General features: G+C 40.4%; 1 protein-coding gene and 1 pseudogene across 23 annotated transcripts in view; one reads left to right on the top strand and one right to left on the bottom strand.

Moving 5' to 3' along the window:
• Window positions 1–5,431: 5,431 nt before the first annotated feature.
• LOC698234 (phosphatidylethanolamine-binding protein 1 pseudogene) lies at window positions 5,432–6,909 on the bottom strand (annotated as a pseudogene).
• Window positions 6,910–13,858: 6,949 nt separating this feature from the next.
• The window catches only part of TAX1BP1 (Tax1 binding protein 1), a 91,433-nt gene continuing 82,584 nt past the window's right edge, over window positions 13,859–22,707 (top strand). For 22 of the 23 annotated variants that reach the window (XM_077994741.1, XM_077994740.1, XM_077994735.1 and 19 more), the window contains exons 1-2: window positions 13,859–14,003; window positions 20,610–20,778. In XM_077994741.1, the coding sequence (XP_077850867.1) occupies window positions 20,617–20,778 (162 nt within the window). In that variant the 5' untranslated portion in view covers window positions 13,859–14,003; window positions 20,610–20,616. 23 annotated transcript variants of the gene reach the window in all.

Genomic DNA, 22,707 nt, shown 5'->3' with positions numbered 1-22,707 from the left:
CAAGAGATTCTCCTGACTCAGCCTTCCGAGTAGCTGGGATTACAGGCACATCCCACCACGCCTGGCTAATTTTTGTATTTTTAGTAGAGACAAGGTTTCACCATGTTGGCTGGGCTGGTCTCGAACCCCTGACTTCAGGTGATCTGCCTGCCTCAGCCTCCCAAAGTATTGGGATTACAGGCATGAGACACTGCACCCAGACTTAACTTTTCTATATGTTTGAAATTATTCATAATAAAAAGTTAGGGAGGCTTTTCATTTCAAAAATCAGTGTTTTTAGTGTCTAGTAAAGAAAGGAACTCCGGCTTATCAGGAAAACAGTTTTTACTGAACCGGTAGTGGACAGCTCACAGATCCTCTGGGAAGGCTTGAAAATCATAATATGGGGGACCAGTCCTTCCAAGAACTACTCACCTTTCCCCCACCGTCCACACAGCTGGTTCTGCTAAAACTGATGCTACAATTACTGTCATGTCTCCCTCTGGAGACCCGATAGTTTCCACCGAGCTGCTGCCTCTCCTGGGCCAGAATGAATTCTATATGCAGCTAACTGGTGGAGCCCAGGCCCTGATAACAAGGGAGTATGAAAAACACATTTCTTACCTTTTCAGTATTTATAATGGAATACAAAATCTGCCTCATAAGGTGTGGGATTCCCTAAAGCAAGGTGGTTAAGATGTTGATTGGCCAAGAACAATAACAAAGGTCAACTACAGAAGTATGTATTAATTATTATCATTTTTTTTTTGAGACAGAGTCTCGCTCTGTCGCCCAGGCTGGAGTGCAGTGGCGTGATCTCGGATCACTGCAAGCTCCGACTCCCGGGTTGACGCCATTCTCCCGCCTCAGTCTCCCAAGTAGCGGGACTACGGTTGCCTGCCACTACGCCCGGCTAATTTTTTTGTATTTTTAGGAGAGACGGGGTTTCACCGTGTTAGGAAGGATGGTCTCGATTTCCTGACCTCGTGATCCACCCGCCGTGGCCTCCCAAAGTGCTGGCGTGAGCCACCGCGCCCAGCCCAGAGGTATGTATTATTGAAGATGAAAGTTACACTCCTTCACAGACACATAGGAGACATATGAAAAAAGAGTTATACCCCTTTCCAGAAGTCATCACAATTTTACATGTATCTTTCCATATATACAGATAGATATAAATACATATAGATATATAAGATACTGGTAAAAAATGTATTTTATATAAACAATAATAATGGTAGTAGCTAACATTTACTGAATAATATCTGTGTACCGGATACCATTTTGAAATACTGCTTATGTAAACTAACATATTTACGGCTGACAACACAATCCTCTGATACGGGTACTAACATTATCACTCTAATTGTCCTATAAGAAAACCGAAGGTTAACTAAATATTTAAACTATACAGGTTTCCAGAACTAGTAAGTGGTGGAGCCAGGATTGTGAATTCAGATAGAACATACACTCTTTAAACATAGCCTCTCCAATACCTATTGTTTATTATTTTCCTTATTCACTTACAATATGTGATTGTCTACTTCATTCTTTTAATGGCTACATATTATGGGCATATCACAATTAATCTAACCATTCCCCCGTTAGTCAACATTTAGCTTGTCTAAGTTTTCCCTATTCAAAGTAATAAGTCCTATTAAATATTTTTCTGCATATGTGTAAGTATTTCCAAGAGTCCTGGAAGTGCAGTTGCTGGTCAAATAGTACAAACATCTTAAATTTTATGTATATTGCTAAATTGTCCTCTAAAAAATTTTGTACCAATTTACATCTCACCTCTCTGAGTATGAGGGTCTCCTTCTGTTACGTCTCTACATTTGTACCAATTTAATGGTGAAAAGCATTTCATTGTGATTTTAATTTATGTTTCCCTGATCATTAGTGTAGCTCAGCATCTTTTCACACGTTCATTGACTGTTTATAATTTTCCTTCTATGAATTGCTTGTTTACGTATTTTAATCCATTTTTCCATTGGTTAGTCTTTTTTTTTATTCGAAGGTGCTCTTTATGAAAAAAAATTCCTTTGTCATGTTACTAATGGTTAAACTTTATGTAAACTGAGAACAAATAATTTAAAAAGCAAGAGACGTGTGTGTGTGTGTACGCACTTGTGTGATTAAAAAATCAGAGGGTGCAGCACACCAACATGGCACAAGTATACATATGTAACAAACCTGCACGTTATCCACATGTACCCTAGAACTTAAAGTATAATAATAATAATAAAAAAAATTTTAAGCCTTCTTAAAAAAAAAAAATCAGTCAGAGGTGAAATCTGCACAGGGCCTGTGGTCTAGTTAACAGTATGGTACTAATGTCAATTCCCTTACTTTGATATTGTACTATAGTTATACTAAATATTACCATGGGGCAAGCCGAGTGTATTAGTTTCCTAGGGCTGCTGTAATAAATTATCACAAACTGGATAGCTCAAAATAATAGGAATTTGTTCTCTCTTAGTTCTGCAGGCTAGAAGTCTGAAATCAAGGTACTGGCAGGTCCGCGCTCTCTGAAGAGTCTACAGGAGGATTGCTTCTGGCTTCTTCCCCAGTTTCTAGTGGTTTCTTTCAAATCCCTGGTGTTCCTGTGCTTGTACATATAGTACTTCAATGTCTGCCTCTGTTGTCACGTGGTGTTCTCTGATTCTCTGTGTACCTATGTCCAAATATCCCTCTTCTTACAAGAACGCCAGCCACCGGATTGGGGCCCACCCTAATCCAGTATGACCTCATTTCAACTTGATTATATCTGAAATGATAAGGTGATATTCATCGGTTCCTGGGATTAGGACTCAAGCATATCTTTTTGGGGCACACAATTCAACTCAGATACTGGGTGAAGGGTACAGCACACTCCCTTTACTTTTTTTTTTTTTTTTTTTGCCACTACCTGTAAGTCTAATTATTTCAAAATTAAAAATTAAAAAAAATGTATCTGGAAAAACATAACAAAATTATTAACAACGGTTACCTCTTTAGAAGATTTTACATTATATTTAATACACTTCAGTTCAGCTTGGCTTTCCTTGGGAGTTATGGTATATGACTTTTGTCATTTAAAAACTAAAAAAAAAAAAAGAAAAAGAAATTTGGGAGAAAAGAATGGTCTTGTCATTAAAGCACTTAGATCTTAGCCTTTTGGAAAGAAACTTTAGCAGCAGTGTGAAGGGATGGTAAAGGGATGGTTTGATGCTAGAAGCTGAGAGACTAGATAAGAAATGCGTGCACTTATCAAGGTGAAAAGAGATCAGGACCTGAGCTGGGAACACTGGTAGGGAATGGCAAGGAGGAGATAAAGGTGACAAACATTCAGAATGCAACATAGACAGGATTTGGTGACTGATTGCATATAGTGGAGTAAGTAAGAGCGAAGAGTTGAGACAAGTTCCCAGGTTCCTGGCAAGCAAGACTGGGTCCTTGGTGTTGCCATTCATTGAGGAGATAGGCTGGTGATTGTCCATTTGCCCCAACAGAACTATTCTCCACTCATTACCTCACTCTTTCTGCCCCAAGGAGCTGACCTCAAGAGACCAAATCCCTGGACTCCTTTTATCTCTGGTTTCAGGTTGGGTTTGGCCAATGACTGGTATTAGCAAGAGATCAGAGAGAGGCCACAGCTTCTGTCAGAGAGCCCTTCCTCCATGCCCAGGTCTCAAATGCTTCCCTGACCTAGTTGGGGGATAACAGCTTCCTCTCTGTTGTTGCTCCTCTCTGTTGTTGCTCCTAGAGAGAAACTTTATAGGATTCTTAAAGGGTCCCATCATTAAACTCTCATCAATGACTTACAGAGTGTGTCATCCATTTCCTGCCAGGACCTTGATTGGTACAGAAAAGGAATACAGGTGAAGGGGGGTGAGGTGAGAGAAAGATGGCAAATTCGCTTTTAGAAATGTGGGGCTGGGCATGGTGGCTCATGCCTGCAATACCAGCACTTTGGGAGGCCAAGGCGAGGGGATCGTTTGAGGCTAGGAGTTTGAGACCAGCCTGGGCAACATAGCAAGACATTGTCTCTACAAAAAATGAAAAATTAGTCAGGTGTGGTGGTACATGCCTATCATCCCAGATCTTCAGGAGGCTGAGATGGGAAGATTGCTTGAGTCCAGGAGGTCGAGGCTGCAGTGAGCCGTGATGGTGCCACTGCCTTCCAGCCTGTGAAAAAGCAAGACTCTGTCTCTTTAAAAAAAAAAAAAAAAAAAAGGGGGCCAGGCACGGTTGCTCATGCCTGTAATCCCAGCACTTTGGGAGGCCAAGGCCAGCGGATCACGAGGTCAAGAGATCGAGACCATCCTGGTCAACACGGTGAAACCTCGTCTCTATTAAGAATACAAAAGTTAGCTGGGTGTGGTGGCATGCACCTGTAGTCCCAGCTACTTGGGAGGCTGAGGCAGAAGAATCACTTGAACCCGCGAGGCGGAGGTTGAGTGAGCCGAGATTGTGCCATTGCACTCCAGCCTGGCGACAGAGAGAGACTCCGTCTCAAAAAAAAAAAAAAAAAAAAAAAAAAAGCTGGGGTTTAGGATGTTTGTGTGACATGTAAGTGGATATCTATTAGATGTAGGGTTGATGTCAGGAGAAAAGCCCGGGCTGGAGATAGAGATTTGGTAGATCTGGTAGTTATTAATAAATACATTAGTATATTTGGCAATTGAAAATATGTAATCATAATCGGAAATAATTTAAACCTGAAGGGACTGATGGCTGGACTCTGAGGAAGATTAGTACTTATGGGAGCAACTGCAAAATGAGAAGCCCACAAATGAAATTGAGAAGGCATATTCAAAGAAATAAAAGGAAGACCAGGATGCAATTGTATCCCAAAGGGGATAAGGAAAAAGTTTTAAGCAGGAAGGAGTGAACAATTCTATCATTAGAACTTCTTGGTTGAAAAGTTTGTGGAATAAGGTCTGAGAACTGAAAAGTAGGTTGGGAAATGAGGGTCATTGATGACCTTATCATGGTAACTTTCAGTGGACTGGTGGGGGTTGAGCACACTTTTTTTTTTTTTTTTGAGATAGAGTCTTGCTCTTGTCACCCAGGCTGGAGTGCAGTGGCACGATCTTGGCTCACTGTAACCTCCGCCTCCCAGGTTCAAGCGATTCTCTTGCCTCAGCCTCCTGAGTAGCTGGGACTATGGGTACCCGCCACCACGCCCGGCTAATTTTTGTATTGTTAGTAGAGACAGGGTTTCACCATGTTGGCCAGGCTGGTCTCGAACTCCTGACCTCCGATGATCTGCCTGCCTCAGCCTCCCGAAGTGCTGGGATTACAGGCGTGAGCCATCATGCCCAGCCTGAGCACATTTTATGGGGTGAGGAATGCAAGATTAATGAACATGTAGCAGTATGAATTTTAGCCCACAACTCAAGCTTGTAAAGAAGTATGTTTTAATATATTCCACCAATTCAATTTCTGTTTTGAGTCTCCATTCTAGTTTTTTCGTTTTCATTCAGGTTTCCATTTTTATTCAACTATAAGCAAACAGCACAATTAATACAACATTCAGCAACTCCAGACCAGCTTTTCTGACTCCCATGAAGAACAATCAATTTAACAGACAAAGATGTAAGGATTCCTCCTAAGCTGTCAGCGAGCGCTGCTGCCGGTCTCCATGGCCACGTCCCAACAGCAGCAAAGCCACTCTCCCTCCTGCCTCTTCCAGGACTGCTCTTTAAAGGGGTCACAGCAACATGCTGATGCCTGTTGAGGCATCTGAGATGCACCGTGTTGGGGGTCCGCTTCAATGCCAGCCTCTGCTTGTCTAGGTGAGCGACATCACCATAAAAACACATTGTGTACCATTCTGGACTCAGGTTCACAAAGGCAGAGGCAACCAATCTTTTTTTTTTTCTTTTTAAACCTCCCTTAAAGATTCTTCAATGCTTTGCTCTATCACTGTAGACCTGGTCTTTTTCCCACCTGATTTTTTCTTTTTTACATTCCGGGTTGCTATTTTCAGATTAACAATTTGATGACCCCATCACAGTACCAAAATATCCCCCAAAATGAAGTTCAAATTTGATCAAAACATAAATCAGAGTGAGTAAAATTATAAAGGTCAGGCAGCAGGAAAAGTCACCCTCAACCACCATCTGACTGGTCAGGTGTCGTCTGTGCCAAGGTGGGCAGGAAGAGGAGAAATCTATTATACATGCAACACTGAACTGGGAAACAGGGCTTGGGTCCTCCAGGACAGTTGAGGTCCCCAAGCTAACCCCCTACTTCCCAGACAGCTGCTCGTACAGTTTGGGCACATAGTCGTCCCACTCGGCCTGGTAACATGTGCCGGCCACCGGGGTCCCGAGCTGGTACTTTTTATGGAAGGACGCCACCTTGAATTTGTCACGTTGGTTTCCAGATCGGTTGCTGAGGGGGCTCGTCACACTTTAGCTGCCTGGCCTGCTTGTAAAACAGCCAGACATAGTAGTGGAGGCCTGTGCCCTTGGGAGGCCCTGAGCCCACATAATCGGAGAGGACTGTGCCACTGCTGATGTCACTGCCCTTAATGTTGACCGCCAGGAAATGATGCCATTCCCTGTATTTGGGATCCTTTCTGCTGGGAGCAGCCGGGTCTGTCAGGACCAAGGTGTAGAGCTTCCCTGAATCAATACCATCCCACCAAATGCTGGTGGGTCTATTCTTAACCTGGGTGGGCGTCAGCACTTTGCCCAGCTTGTCCACCGCCGCCCCCGGCGTAGGTGACATACAGCGGGTGCTGCGTCTGCTCATCCACTTCTTGCAGGCTCTAGGGCCTGGACCACTTGCTGAGGTCCACCGGCATGGCGAGGCCAAGCAGCCGGGAGTGCCGCGGCAGGCTAGGCGCGGGCGGCAGCGGCGACACGGAGGCCTCAGCACACTGGCCCGGGAGGGCGCAGAGCCAGCGACCGCGCGAGAGCACGCGCCCCAGCCACCGCCCAGCCCCGCGCACCGCCCCGCTCCATTCTAGTTTTGTCAGGATTTTGAAATATTGCTCTGTACTAAGATAGGGTAGGGGATGTCTTGGAGACCTAGGAAGGTTAAACGGGCTGTGTGCTTTTGTCCACCTAGAGGTACCCTCCCATCCTCTCTGGCCCAGAGAAATCTGTTTCTAGAGTTGAGGGGGAGGAAAATGCTGGCTGTTCTCCCTCCACCTACATACCCCTGCCCTTGGCTTCTCCTCAAGCCATTTCTCTGCAGCCTGAATCCTCTCCCCATTTGTGGGGTTCGAGAATCTGGAAACAAAAGCCAGAAAGATTTTCCTTCTACGTCCTTTCTTCAAGGCAATATATCTATGGGTGAAGGTTGGGAAAGTGGCAAGCTATAGAAGGGGAAAATACCAAGAAAAATAGGTTAATATCTCAAATATATTATCACATCATATAGATTGATTCTTAAGAAGTTCAGCTGGGAAGGAAAGAAAAAAAATAGGATGCTAGTTGGAAGAAGATATGGGTTAAAAGGAGCTTCTTCCAGAATGATAGCAACTGTGCTTAAAGAAGCACAAGGAAGGTTCCTTACTTAAAGAGATCCTCCCCCCATGCATGGAAACCTCGCTTGACAGACTCATTACTTTATGCTCGTAGGTCCTTTTTTGAGATCCTAAGACTTGCACTAAGTTTCTCGTAGGCACAGAGATTATTACTGAGAATCAGTTTTTTTTTTTTCCCCCTGGATAAGACTGCTTGGTGCCCGAGGGGTGGGGCTGTTAAACCTGTGAAGGGTACCTGAAAAAGAGGAAAAAGTATAGAAAAAGAAAGATTCAGGAAGGGGAATTTTGTCTACTCACAGCTTGTCTTAGAACTTGCTATATCACACTACGTAACCTCAGAAGCCAATTTTCACAATTAACTAATAAAATATATTACAAATTACTTTCTAAAGATGCTCAGCCTAAGTACTTAGTAATAATTTCATGTTTCCTTTTGTCCTCATGGCAGGATCAGCCTAGCCATGGTCTCTTGTGAGAATAAAGGCATTTCTTTCATCTATTAAACCCAATGCTAAATGGCAATAAATCATCATTCATTGAATTCTGCAACCTAAACTATACCTTACTGAAGAAATTCTAGCCCCTATGCATCATAATTAACATCAAGTAGCAGTAGAAAATTGCAGTACAACAAAGACCTACATTTTGGCAGCAACCCTACTTGGTTGGAACCGAATGAACTCTGAGCAATTACTTCAGGGGAAGAAAGAAAAATAAACAAGACAGGCTCTACCTATGAAGCTAAATGAAGCAGTGGAGTGGTTTGTCAGTCTGGGTCCAAATAGCAGAGAAAAACCACATAGGTGATATGAACAAGGAAAGTCTAATATAAAGAATTATTAACTATAACAGGAGATTGGAGTCACAAGGCTAATGGGAGTAAAAGGAACTCTAAAAAATATAAGAATGGCTGATATAAGGAGAGACACCACCCCTAGGACTGAGATAGAGTGTCCAAGCAAGATCACCTCTCAGGGCTGACATCTAGGCCCTGGAGAGGGCACGGCTGTGGGTCCCTGAATAAAGTCCCACAGAGAAGTCTCACAGAGAAGTCCTTGTGTTGCTGAGCTGGTGAAACTTACTGGAAACTCACCTTCTGGAACTTGCCAGAAATCTACCATCTGGAACTTGCTAGAAATCTGCCCTCTGCATCTTGCTAGAAATGCAACGGAAAAGACAACGGAAAAGATCTCGTGGAGATGGGGGTCTTGAATATAAAAAAGAGATGATGTAGAGTTCCTGAGAAGGTGGGAGGTGTTGAGATCTGTGAAATAAAAACATATTTGAGCCTAAAACTTTGATTTAGCCTTGGTTAAAATTAAACATTTGAAGATTATCTTAATAACATTTCCTTAAAATAATTTTTATTAACTTCAATTATCATTGATACACAGTGACTCACAAAATACAGGTATTTAATAAGAAACACTGGGAAGGAAGAATCTTGTTGACATAAGTACCTTAAAAATTCAAAGTACTTTGCTGGCTATTACTCTTCTCAGTAAGATGAGGAAGAGAGGTTAGAGAATATTTACATTCTAGTGACCTTTCAGTTGCACAAGGAACAAAGAACACTGTTAGGAGCCAATGGGGCAAAGGTCTTTCTGAAATATAAACCTCTGCAGGCTCTGTTTCTTAGTATAATAAATTACAGTTTCTCTTTTTGATAGTGCAAGAAACTTCCCAAAACACTCTATTTTAACTTCAAAGTTTCTGCTTAGTATTTCCAGACGTAAACTTTAGTGTAAAGCATGTGATGACCACAAAGTCCGTGACGCATTTGTTATAGGAAATTTTCTTTAATGTGCAAGATAGGAAGTCAAGGGAATTTATGGTGTTGGAAGTCATGTTAATGAAATTATAGCCTATGGACTCTAAGTTGGATACTGAGGGAAGCATTAAAAGAAGAAATGGACTGAGATGCTGATGAGTTTGAAAAATAGTTCTGCTGGGCATATCTGAATGAGCAAGTTAGAAGAATAGGAGGTTGTGGTCAAAGAGTAGGAGGCTTGCTTTTCAAGATGATGACAAGGGCCAAGGTGTGACCACAGAAATAGCTATCTGGAGCGGAGTGGAGTACTTGAGATGGGGGATTCAGGAAATTAAAATGCTGGGATGTTGGCCTTTTCATTTTAATTTCATCCAAGTAGACAATGAATGGCTTAGAATGGAGAAGGAGACTGTGCACTAGGTGACAGTCTTCACTGAATGAGGAACAGTGACTTGGAGATCAGAAGATGACAGCCACAGGGAGAGAAGACGGAGCATAACACAACAGTGTATACCTCAAAGGAGCAAAGGTGTTTTACAAGCATCTAGGTAGGTAATGGTTGGGAAACGAGCAATGAGTACATCAATAAAATCTAATAGATAGGGAAAGAGAAAATAACCCTATTTTAGAGTGTTTGGAATCCTCTCTTTCTTTGCCTATCCAAAGCCTACCATTATTCAAATCTCATTTTTAAAGCCTCTCTTTTTAGATTGAGATCATCCTGGCCAACATGGTGAAGCCCCATCTCTACTAAAAATACAAAAATTAGCCGGGCGTGGTGGCGCGCGCCTGTAATCGCAGCTACCCAGGAGGCTGAGGCAGGAGAATCGCTTGAACCTGGGAGGCGGAGGTTGCAGTGAGCCAAGATTGCGCCACTGCACTCCAGCCTGGGTGACAGAATGAGACTCTGTCTTTAAAAAAAAAAAAAAAAAAAAAAAAAAAAAAAAAAAAAAAAGCTCTCTTTCTAAAACAAAGGTTTACAAAGGGTTTTTTTTTTTTTTTTTTAAATTAAGAATCATTTATAGCAAAAGGTATCTTTAATACAAATTCTAATGTAAACCATTGTTCTAAGAAAGGAGAACAACTCATTTGCCTGGCTTTTAAAACCTGTAATGTTTCTAATAAAATATGTCTATTTGAACTTTTTCAAAAATTTTCAATCCTTGTTTTGCTATCTAATTGTCCCATCCGTGCCTTTTAAATTATATTATTCTCACTATGTAAGCCTTTTCTTCATCTTTTCAAATCTTATCAGTCTTTTGAAGTTTAGAACCCAATCTCTTTTACAAAGTCTAGCTAATTTCAAAATTATTCTGTATATCTTTCTACTTTATTTCTCAGAGTCCATTTCCTGCAAATTTAACAGTTATCTATACCATCCTGTAATATCTTGACCTGATTTTAAGCAGTTTCAGGGAAGAAACCATGCTTGATTCCTTGTTTTTCCCAGAGCACATAGTAAATGAACAAAACGCTCTTAGTAAGAAGCAACATGACACAATGGTGAATGCATGAACTTTGGAGGAAATTATTTTTGGTTAACAATTTTCTTCCTGATTCCTTTGTCCAAGCTCTTAAATCCTGACTGGAAAGTCCTCCCCCTATATCTCCTCATCAAAATCATACCTCACTTTAACAGTCCAGGCCTGCCTCTCCCATGAGAAGTGTACTGCTAACACTAGCCTGTACTTTCTCTCATCTCTAAATATCTGTCTTCTTATTCATTTATTTACACTTTAGTTACCTACATTTTCATGGGCTCATTTCTTTTCTTCCTTTTGCTATCATAAGTTCCTCTAATGAAAGAACACTGTCTTTTAAATATAGTCAGCATATTTTCCCAATCAAAACACAGGACAACTGCCTACAAACTACTTGAAATTGTAGTTGTTCCAGAAAAATCATGGGTTACTCACTGATTTACTTTCCAATAATTCTCTCAATAGGTCTGCAATCCCTTATTTACCATTTTGAAATCTGAAAAGCTCTGAAAATTGGCCGGGTGTGGTGGCTCACGCCTGTAATCCCAGAAGGAGAATCGCTTGAACCTGGGAGGCAGAGGTTGCAGTGAGACGAGATCTTGCCACTGCCCTCCAGCCTGGGTGACAGGGCAGAGGGCAGAGACCCCGTCTCAAAAAAAAAAAAAAACAAAAAAACCTCTGAAAATCAAATGTTTTCTTAACATTTGGTGGCAAAACCTGTTTGACCTGACTCATTTGTCATTAAAACTTGACCTGAACCCAAGGGCAAAGTGGCAGAACCTGACCTGAAAAACTTGATCTGAAGTGAGACTATACACCTCATTTATCTTAGTGTGATATTCATAATTGTTTTGGAAAAAAAAGTTGACTGTGGGTGCTGCCCCAGATAGTGAGAAATGTCACATAAAACACACCTCTCTAAAGTCTGAAAAATTCTGAATTCTGAAATCCCTCTGGCAGAAAGATTTCACTTAAAGGAAGTGAATCCATATCTCTTCTAGCCGTAGTCCACTGCCATACACATAATAGGCTAACTTTAAGAAATTCAATTAAAGCCGGGTGCAGTCACTCGTGCTTGTAATCCCAGCACTTTGGGAGGCTGAGGCAGGTGGATCACCTGAGGTCAGGAGTTCGAGACCAGCCTGGCCAACATGGAGAAACCCTGTCTCTACTAAAGATATAAAAATTAGCCCAGAGTGGTGGTGTGCGCCTGTAATCCTAGCCACTGGGGAGGCTGAGGCAGGAGAATTGCTCGAACCTGGGAGGTGGAGGTTGCAGTGAGCCGAGATCATGCCACTGCACTACACCCTGGGTGACAGAGTGAGCCTCTATCTCAAAAAACAAACAAACAAACAAACAAAAAACCCAACCCCCCCCCACTAAACCCAGAAATTCAGTTAAATACTAAGAGAGTATCTATGTATCTTGGTGGGAAAAATGTGGTGTAAAAATTAAAGGATCATTATTAAAATGAGTGAAGCAAGTTAAAATTCCAGAACAAATACCTTCCTGGGGAAAATAAGGTCTAAAAATTCAAGAAATTATTAAGAATAACAAAGTAAAAAATACCTGTGAAAATGTCTTTCGAGACTAGCCTGACTAACACAGCAAAACCCCGTCTCTACTAAAAATACAAAAATTAGCCGGGCGTGGTGGCTGGCGCCTGTAATCCCAGCTACTTGGGAGGCTGAGGCCCGAGAATCGCTTGAACCCGGGAGCCGAGGTTGCAGTGAGCTGAGATTGCGCCACGGCACTCCAGCCTAAGCAACAAGAGTGAAACTCCGTTCCCCACGCCCCCCCAAAAAGACTTTCAATTGTGGTTTTTATTAAGCATACTGTTTTTCTGATTTCATTAACTGAAAATTAGTGGTCATTAAAAATTTATTACATGTGAATAGGAATATGATTTAAACATACAAGGAGTGACATCTCTGACAAATTGTGCTTATAAAGTTCACTGCTATGTTTACATTTCTTAAGGGACACAGTTATTTCTACTACCAGAAGGCTGCTACCAGTAACGCGAGTGATAACTTAAGTTGATTATTCACACCGTTTTCTTCATCCATAAAATAAGGAGACTGGGACTAAATGACCTGTTAAGGTTCTTCTGAAATTCTATGATCAAGTATACTACCCAGCACAAGATCAAGTTAAAAAATGTCAATACATAGGAAAGAAATCAGTCTGTAAATACTGAGAACCTGTATTATCAAAGCTAATGTCTTCTGAAATAACTGGAAGTAAAGATGAAAGTATATGAAAGATAATTTTGAATGTTCTGTATTTAGAATGTGCTTCAACATTTAACGCGATCTAATTTACGTACCTTTCAGGTGCTATTGCAAGTTTTATCAGGGTTTTATGGCAACAGACGAATATGATGAATTCGAATGGGACACACTGGCTTCTGTGAAGTTAGGATTCAAACTGAATGTCTAATATAGGAAGGCAATACATACAAAAGGCAAAAGTGATTTTAGAAATAACAGAACGCGGGACAAAATTCACACACGGAAAATGATATGGCTAACAAAAGCCGGTAACTCACAAAAATGCGGGTAGAAAAGAGGCCTCTCTGCTGGAGCGAGAACAAATAGAATCAGACGGCATTAGAACTGAAAGGCTCCTAGGAGCTTTCAGTGAACAAAACTTCGTAGTCAAAAAAGCACAGGACTGGGCCAGGAGTTGAGAGACAATCCTGGAGTTTAGGTGTTTGCAGCCCTAGCCGTGTGGTAACTCCCTTGCTTCTCTGGCTATTTCCTTATCTATAAAATCGGTGGGTTAGTTTAGGCCGACTGAGACGCAGGCAGGGACACGGTACTGTTCATGGACCTCTGAGCTGCCCTTTCCACATCGCGGTTGAGTTACTTAAATCTCTGGTGTGTTTCCCCATTTCGTATGTCAAAATAATAACATACAATCAGAATGTAAATCCAGACGCATTGTTTTTCTGCGATTAACTTGCTGAGCGAAAATGGCAAAGACGAACGAAGGAGAGAACCATTCGGCCTGCGAGAGGAGGCACGCCTGGGTCCAGCTTCGCGTCCCGCGGCGCAGTAGGCTGGGGGCGTGTCGTCGCGGAGCGGCGGGGCGAACCCTCCAGGAGGCGGAAGAGACCGCCCCGTGGGCGGAAGTGACGCAAGGCCTACTGTCGGCTGTGAGGGTAGGTGTAGCCGGTCTTTGGGGGTAGGCGGTGGTGGCGGAAGAGGTTCAGCGGCTGATGGCGGATCAGGATCGGAAGCCTGTGTAACTTTCTCCCTTGGTCCGGGAGTCTTTCCACTGGGTAAGGCGCCTCCCCGGTCCACCCCAGCACCTTGTGCGGGTCGGACCCCAGCTGCATCTCTTTTAGGGCTCGTGCTACACCCCTCTGCCCCTGTACTGTAGGGGCCTGGCCGGTCTCGGGAGAGGTCTCAGTGGTGACGAGGCTTTCCTTCCCGAGAACAAACCTTCCCTTCCGGACTGCGATTGTGACGGGGGTGTGGGCGACTCGGATCAGCCGTAGAGTTTTGGAATAGCAACGGGTGGCCGCCCCACGCGGAGGGAGGCCCGCGGGACAGGTCTTCGCGATTTGGGGGAGGCGTGTGGGACGGGTGCCCTTTGGCTGGGGACGAGTGACGCTGGCGACCCCCGAAGGAAAAGCTTCTGGTGTCCAAGGCTCAACTCTGGGATGACTGTTTTGAGGTCCCTGTGGGTGTTACCGGCGCAGTAAGCTGAGAAAACACGTAGGTCGCGTCCGAGAAGGACGCTGGGGTTTGCCTCTGCGGAGAGAAACCCAGCTGTTTTGGTTTGAGTCGCCGGTGGCGAAGGGGGCGGAGACTCCCTGCGCCGCCTACTTTTGAGGGCCGCGGGCGGAGTTGGCTGTTCCGGCTGATCTCCTGCTTCACCTGGAATCCTTTCCCCACCCCGCCCCAACACACCCCGCAGGTTCGCGAGGTGTGAACTAGTCCCGACCGACCTGCATTCCTCGCTTAGAGAATCTGTGGCTAGAGTTTAGTGTGCGCGTGTACACCTTATTAGTAAAAAATAGAGCTTAGCATGCGTTTGTGTGGGTGTGTGTACACACCTTATTGGTAAAAGTTTTGTTGGACAACACTGGCATATGACTTTAGACGTACAGTGTTAGATTTCCGATTTCACACAGTGGTTATGAATTGCTATTATGTCAGGCTTTAGATGGGAAAATCTTAATTGTTCAACTGTCTGCATTCTGCTGATGTTAAAATTTCTACGTGCTGTGCACGAACAATTACTAGTTACAAGTTTGGTGCTTAATTCCAAAAGGATTTAAAGAGATCATTTGAATAGAAACTAAAAGTGGGTTGATTGTCCTCAGTGCTTTTCGGGTTTAGAGAAGGAGCTGAGGACAGCCTTTCTCCTTCGTTCTGTTCTTTTCAAGGGTAAACTTGAAGTATTGTTTGATGATGCCGACTTCTAATAAAGTTTTATTTATTTTTCAAGCTGTTCAACTTCAAAGAACATCTTACTGTATTTTTTGTTTTATAGCCATCACGTTCTTTTTTTTTTTTTTTCCTTGAGACGGAGTCTTGCTCTGTCTCCCAGGCTGGAGTGCAGTGGCACGATCTCGGCTCACTGCAACCTCCGCCTCCCAGGTTCAAGCGATTCTCCTGCCTCAGCCTCCTGGGTAGCTGCGATTACAGGCGCGCGCCACCACGCCCGGCTAATTTTTGTATTTTTAGTAGAGACGGGGTTTCTCCATGTTGGTTAGGCTAGGGTCGAACTCCTGACCTCCTGATCTGCCCGCCTCGGCCTCCCAAAGTGCTGGGATTACAGGCGTGAGCCACTGCGACTGGCGCATCAAGTTCTTAAATTGTAGACCGCTGTTTGTAGTTCTCACTGCAGCGATGTTTGTAGAATTAACCAGTAAATATCTTTTCCATAACAAAAGTAAAATTTTGGAATTCAGAGTTTCAACCTTTTTAATGATGTTGAAATAATTATGGAAGATCCTAACGATGCTCCTTGTATACTTCTTTTGGGGACTTTATTGTATTCTTTTGGAATGGATATGTAAAATCTGGGCTTTATGCATTTCTGTCTTTTTAAAGCTTATTTTGTCCCAAATAAACCTTCAGAAGAAGATAAAAATGTCCTCTCCCCTAATATATGTGGGCCAAGATCATAGCATTTTAGAAACCAACTTATAAAATCTAAGAAGTAAGTAAAAGTGGTGCGGGTGACACCTGAGCGGAATGTCTTGGCACTCAGGTGTAAAGGATTCTGGAACTAGGGATGCCTGCAATGGTGCAAGTTAATAGACTGGGGCCTTTGCTTTTGCCTCCTAGAAAAATTGCTGATTACATTTTTTTGGAAGCAGAGGTCTGTTGATAGTTGTTAAGTTTTTCTTTCTTTGAGCCACAGTGTGAATAATTGGAAACTGTTTGAATGTTGGACATTTTTTGCTTTCATATGTTTGCGTGTCCTGTCGGACTGAAGTTTGGAGATAATTCTAAAGGTTTTTTAGCTGAGGATGTGAAAAACTTTCGGTAACTCTGTCAACCATTACCTGAATTATAACACTTCTAAAGATACAAACTGTTCATATTCTAAAATGCAGTGTTTCTGCTGCAGTAGGTCTTATGTGGAGTGTTACTAATCTGTTTCATTTCTTTATTTGCTTTGGTTTTCCTATTACGGAAATTTTCAAACATACACAAAGGAGAATGAACAGTAAAATGAACTGACACTTTACTAATCTTGTTTTATTACCCCTCTAACATTTATTTTTTTCCCCTGGAGTTTTTAAAGCAAATCTTAGACATCAAGACGTTTCATTTACAGTTAGTTTAGCATCTTTAACTGATAAGGACTTTAGAAAAACACAGAATTGCCATAATTATATTATCACACATAACAAAATTATTTTTGAATTCTAATTGTTAGGACTGGCAAATTATATTTAATATTTATCTAAATTAAAAAGCTTAATTTGGCTTCATATGTTTAATGTACAGAAGTTCTTACTATGATCTATTTTTTAGTAAGTTCACTCAGGCTTATATTTTTGGGCTAAAGTAAAACAAGTATTGGGAACCACTGGAAAAATACTACCACAAAAGTCAAATCTGTTTTGGGGTTGAAAAAGTTCCAAGAGGAGTAAGTAAAGATAACGTTGAAATGCTTCCCCACCCCCACCCCATGTTTATTTTAGCTGTATACATAACTGAGTGCCCACTATGTATTATTTATCTTTTTTATAGACATTAATGCATTTGCAAAATAATAAAATTGGAATTTAGACCAAAGACTCTATAGTATACAGTTTACAGCGTAACACACATAAAGAAATTCTAGAGGCATTGGAGCTTGAGGGAATGTAGGAGGAAACCTGAAAGAGGGCACTGTAGTCAGCATGTGTAAGCATTTCTGACTTTGTTTCCCAGCCAAATGTGTCTGGTCCCTTGATTGTTGACTGGACGTTTTGTACTTATCCTTGGCTTGCCAACTTACTATACTCCTGTTTGTGGAGATGCACTTTAGAGAAGGGGAATCAGAATTTGACATGGTAAAGCTGCTTGCTTCTACTTTGCTTTTTGTGTAGGGAGTGTACTTCTGTCCAACTGAGAGGAGGTTTGTACTTTTTCTCAGGATGTTAGTGAAGCTACACTTCCCAGGCATTACCACAAGGTGATGCAGTGACTTTGCATATTGTTTCTCCTCTCCCATGCGACCTTGACATTCTCAGTGAATTCCAGCATTTTTATAAGCTTGCCTGTCTCTTCAGTCTGTTATCTGTAGGAGGAGTGAACCAGAGGAACTATGTAGGAATTATAAATTTTATTATTTAAAATGGGTTGATTAATGACATAATTATATTTAGATTGCATTCATCCATGTAAACTTTTTAAATGATTTGTAGCTATATTTTAATAAGAAGAGTAAAAAATGACAAGGTACTGGAATGACTTTTGTAAAATATTTCTATAATTATAGCAATTAAATTTTAAAAAGATTGGAGTGTTGGAGAGAGATTAATGAAGGCGATTAATAGGATAATCACAAATTATTTTACTTTTCAGACTTGTAAACATTGTGAATACTATATTTTAAAGTGAAATACTAGTGTTTTCTATTAGAAAATGTGAAATTCGGGGGAGGGTTTAAAAATGGGATTTCTGGTTAATAGGGCTATTTAAAACAATAGAAATAATACATTTATATATACTTGTAAAAATTCAAACAATAAATTGATGTAAAATTTAAAGTCCTTAAGTCTTGTTTTTACACACATCCCTTATAAGACTATTAACTCTATAGTGTATACTTCTTGAGTTCCTTTTGATGCATTTGTAAACATATACAAATACATATATGTATACCTATGTGCTATTTTGTACCTCAAAAACTTCAGTGAACTAAAAGTATAAGGTTGGATTGTGGATTTTTAAAAACTGTTTTAAAGGAGGTTAACAGAAGTTTAAACACTTTTGCCTTGTCTTATAAAAACAATTGTTACAGCTTTGTTGTTTATTTTAGGAAATGACATGTTAAATTTTAAGAAAAAAGTATTATTCTTAATCAGCTTTTGATTAAAGACATGGGACGTTTATTCTAAGCTAGTTTATTTCCTTCTTACTGAAAATCTTTCTCAGAGGAAGTGTGACTGTTCACTCGCTTCATAGAAAAATATTCTCTTGATTCAATTTTGGTAGTTGTATCTAATAGATGTTGGTTCAGTTGATTTAGCTATAGTTTCTTTTGTTGGTATCTTATAACCAGTAGTGACTTTTTTTTTTTTTAAAAAGAACTGGAATTGGTGATTTTTTCCTCTTTCTTAAGCCACTGACTTGAAAAGAGATTATCATTAATGACTTCATTAATATGACCTCCCTGGGAGCCCAAATTAGCTCAGACAACTCAAAGAAACAAAATAATAGAACTCTTCAGTTATTTTAGGCAGAGTTCTCCAGTGTTTGTAAATGCTACCTTTTCATTTTTCTGATGGCTTTAGATTACCAGGTAGAGAGTGTACATAGTTAAGTCTTTCCATGAAATATGGTTGCTGGTAGCAAAGTCCCTTTGTTAGTGCAGAGGTAAAGGAGGATTGCTACTGAATATACTCTTTATCTTGGAATGCTTGCAAACCTCAGGTAGGGAGAGGCTAACAACTAGCCTGATACTCTACAGTGGTTTCCAGGTTCATGATTTACAGTCTCTTTTTGGGATATCCATTATATTCAGTAAAGCAGGACTTTGGCCGTAACAGAAGCAGAGGGGGACATAAGAAGAAAGTTGGTATTTTTTAAAGTGCTTATTATTACAAAACTTTAAAAATTTGCCTTAGTATTTCAAACAGGTCAGCAAAAGAAACAGTTGTAAAAGCACACTGTTTCAGATCTTAGCAATAAGCCTTCTTACTAATGGCTAAAATATGAGTAGAGCCTTACTGCTGTGCTTGCTCTGTAGAAACTTCATTGATTTGTGAAGTAAATTAGATTAATTTGGTTAGCAAAAATCTTGCCCCAGTTTTCCCTATTATTACAGAGATGCCTGTTTTAATGACTCAAGCAAGTGCAGTCAGGACAGTCATAGTTTCTTATGTGTATTGTAGAATTAGTGATTGTACTGAGCCTGTGACAAACTCTGCAGATTGCTTTTTTGGGTAAATCCTCATTTGTTTCTGTTTTCTCAAAAGTAGAGCACAAAATAGGGAAAACATTTGGATCTTGCAGTTTTTATAATCTGCTTTCACCATTCATCTGCTATCCAGTGCTTGGTGTTTACTAAGCCAGTGAGCGTTCGTGAATTTCTAATAGATTTTCAACAGTATGTATTTTATTAACACTACATTCCTATTTTTATTTTTAAATATAAGTTTATTTTAATCAGTAAACATATGGAAAGGGTACATGAATACTAGAAGTCGAAGTAGGATCGTTGGACCTAGGATGAAATGATAGGTTTGTTATAGGTAGAGAAGAATGAATAAGCTGAGCCATTTCAAGTAGACCAGCTAAGATTTTACATGGTCTGAGAGATTTGAACAAGCTTGTACCAGAAACCCAAGAAGACAGGCTGGGTCTGGGATCTGTGGAAATGAGTGAGTTAGTAGTAGAGACTTAAGTTGTTGGATAGTGGTTCTCTTTTCTGGTTGCATACAGGATTGAGATTACTTGGGGAGATGTGGGGGCAGGGATATGTATATTCATATACACACCGACAGACACACATGCACACACCCCCAGGCCCCACTCCCAGAAAGTCGTTGTCATCTATTTATTTATTTTTTTTTTAAAGGCCGCTAATGATTCTAATGTGTAACCAGGGTTGAGAAATGCTGGTCCAGGGGATTTAGAAGGGCAGGAATGTAGGCACAGAGATGTTAGCATCAGGTTTAGTTATAGGATCCCAAAACCTAGGGAGAGGGGAAGAGATGAATGGGATGGGCTAGGTTAGGGAGGAAAATGATGAAGCTCAAAGGTTCTCATAGGAAGGAAAAGTTAATTGACCCATAGCCATTAAAATACTGACTTTTAACTGTCCTTGTTTCTGTTTCTAGCGTTCGTTACTAGGAGCCAGCAGGTTTATATTGGCAGCATGTGCATGAAAACAGCTCTGGTTCATTTGGTTTTGATTCAGATAGATGCAGAGGGCTAGGCTTTCCAGGAGAGTTGAATTTTTGGTTTGGTTTTTTAACTTTTAAATGCCCACATAACTTTCTGAGCCAAATGGGTGTTAGTTATTTTCCAGTTTGTCTGTATTTTTATATTTAATCATATTTTTAAGAAGTTGCAGTATTTACAAAGTATATATTTTCTTAATTATGACATGCAAATATTCATGAAATTTATATTAAATATTATGTATTTTCTGAAGGCATAAGTTTATTCTTAGTTGGTATAATTTAACTTGTATGAATTACTTGTTTCAGATTCACAATGGCATCCTTTCAAGAAGTCCCATTGCAGACTTCCAACTTTGCCCATGTCATCTTTCAAAATGTGGCCAAGAGTTACCTTCCTAATGCACACCTGGAATGTCATTACACCTTAACTCCATATATTCATCCACATCCAAAAGATTGGGTTGGTATATTCAAGGTAAGAAAGCTTTCGGAATATGTTCTCCATGTAAACACTTTTAATTTTCTTTTAAAACAGATTGATAAGTAGCTTGTACTTGCCTTTTCTTAACTCTGCATTAGACTCATTTTTTTAAACGTCACCATGAAATATTTAACAGTGAGGAGTAAATAAAATGAATGTTGGGAACTCCATTTCACCAGATTTTCCTCTCTCATCAAAAAGTTTATCTTCACTTAAGGACTTGTGAACATTTTTTCAGAATCTTCTTTTCCTATTTTCTCCGTTCATTACCTGAAAAAAAAAAAGATCTTTTTCTTTGGGTTCTTATATTATTTACTGTCTTTTCCAGTCATTTGAAATTAATTTTATACAGCTTGACAGTCATGTTATTATCCCTTCTACTATTGTCCTGCATGGCTTAAATATTGCTCAGATTGTATTACACAGTTTTAAGAGTATTCTGTTTGTATTACACAGTTTTAAAGTATTCTGTTTAACATGACTGAAGAGTAAACTCTTTGATGGCAGGAGTTCCAGTTCTTATATTTTACGAGTGATTTTGTATAATACTTTCTTGAAAATAAAGGTGATCATTACAGTGGTATACCTCACTATGCAGGACGTTTTCTGGCAATTTTAACTCTTCAGAATGTAGTGGAAAACCAAAACATAAGAGTGTCCTCTGAGCAGTCAAAATAATGTCATGAATGTCCAAACAGTAAAACACATTCACTTTTCTCCTGTGTTATTCTGTATTCTTCCTCAGAATCAGTTTGTTTTATTTTAGTTAGGATTTTTATGGGCTTGATATTTTGATTGTCTAACCTGTATAAAGTTAAACGACAAGGAAGAAAGAAATGAATAGCTGCTAGAAATTAGGCACATTGAAAGTGTCTAGAAGTAAAAGTCCAGCCTGATGGGAAGGCAGAATAACATTTGGACAAAACAAAGTTTTGGCATTTAACGACTTTTAGTTCCTTTCTTTGAATTCCTCATTTCTTGATGTTTCTGAATACAACATAATATTTACTGTAGTTATTTACCGTTTACTTTTTGTGTCAGTTTTTTAGGCTTGTTAGATCCCAAAATGGAGAAACATTCATTGTAACCGTTTTATGAAATCAGTAGTAGTTTTTAAATTTTATTTCTTATTTTTTGAGACAGGGTCTTATTCTTTCACTCAGGCTGGAGTGCAGTGGTGGGATAGTGGCTTACTGCAACCTGACCTTCTGGCCTCAAGTGATCCTTTCCCTGCAGCCTTCCAAATAGCTGGGATTATAGACACACCATGCCTGGCTAATTTTTAAATTTTTTTGTAGAGACAGGGTCTCATTATGTTGCCTAGGCTGGTTTTAACTTCCTAGGCTTAAGTGGATCCTCCGTGTCCCAGCCTCCCAAAGTGCTGGGATTACAGGTGTGAGCCACCGCACCTGGCCTCAGTAGTAGTTTCGATTTTATGGGAGATACTGGTATCAAGTTAAAGATACTGATTGAGAACTGGTGTTTTCTGTAGTAACAGAGCAGAGTGGAAGAAAACAGAAATGTGATTGAGGAAAAAGAAGGGCATTTCCAGCAGGAAAATGGTATAGGTTAAACATCCTAAATCTGAAAATCTGAAATGCTTTGAAATCCAAAACTTTTTGAATGCTGACATGATGTGCTAAGAAAATGCTCACTGGAACATTTTATGTTTTGGATTTGGGATGCCCAACTAGTAAGTATAATGCAAATATTCCAAAATCTGATGACCAATTTAGAAATCCAAAGCACTTCTGGTCTCAAGCATTTCAGATAAGGGATATTGAATCTGTATAAGCAGAGGCTCAGAGGTAGGAATGTTCATGAGAATGAGTAAGTCAGTTTACAGCATAAGCTTCAGTTAGGGAAGTTGTGGAAGATGAGATTGGAGATAAGTTTCATTCTGTCTATGGAAGACCTTCAGTG

The sequence above is a fragment of the Macaca mulatta genome, chromosome 3 (genome assembly GCF_049350105.2).
Source record: "Macaca mulatta isolate MMU2019108-1 chromosome 3, T2T-MMU8v2.0, whole genome shotgun sequence".
Taxonomy (NCBI): domain Eukaryota; kingdom Metazoa; phylum Chordata; class Mammalia; order Primates; family Cercopithecidae; genus Macaca; species Macaca mulatta.
This window is presented reverse-complemented; position numbering and strand designations above follow the sequence as displayed.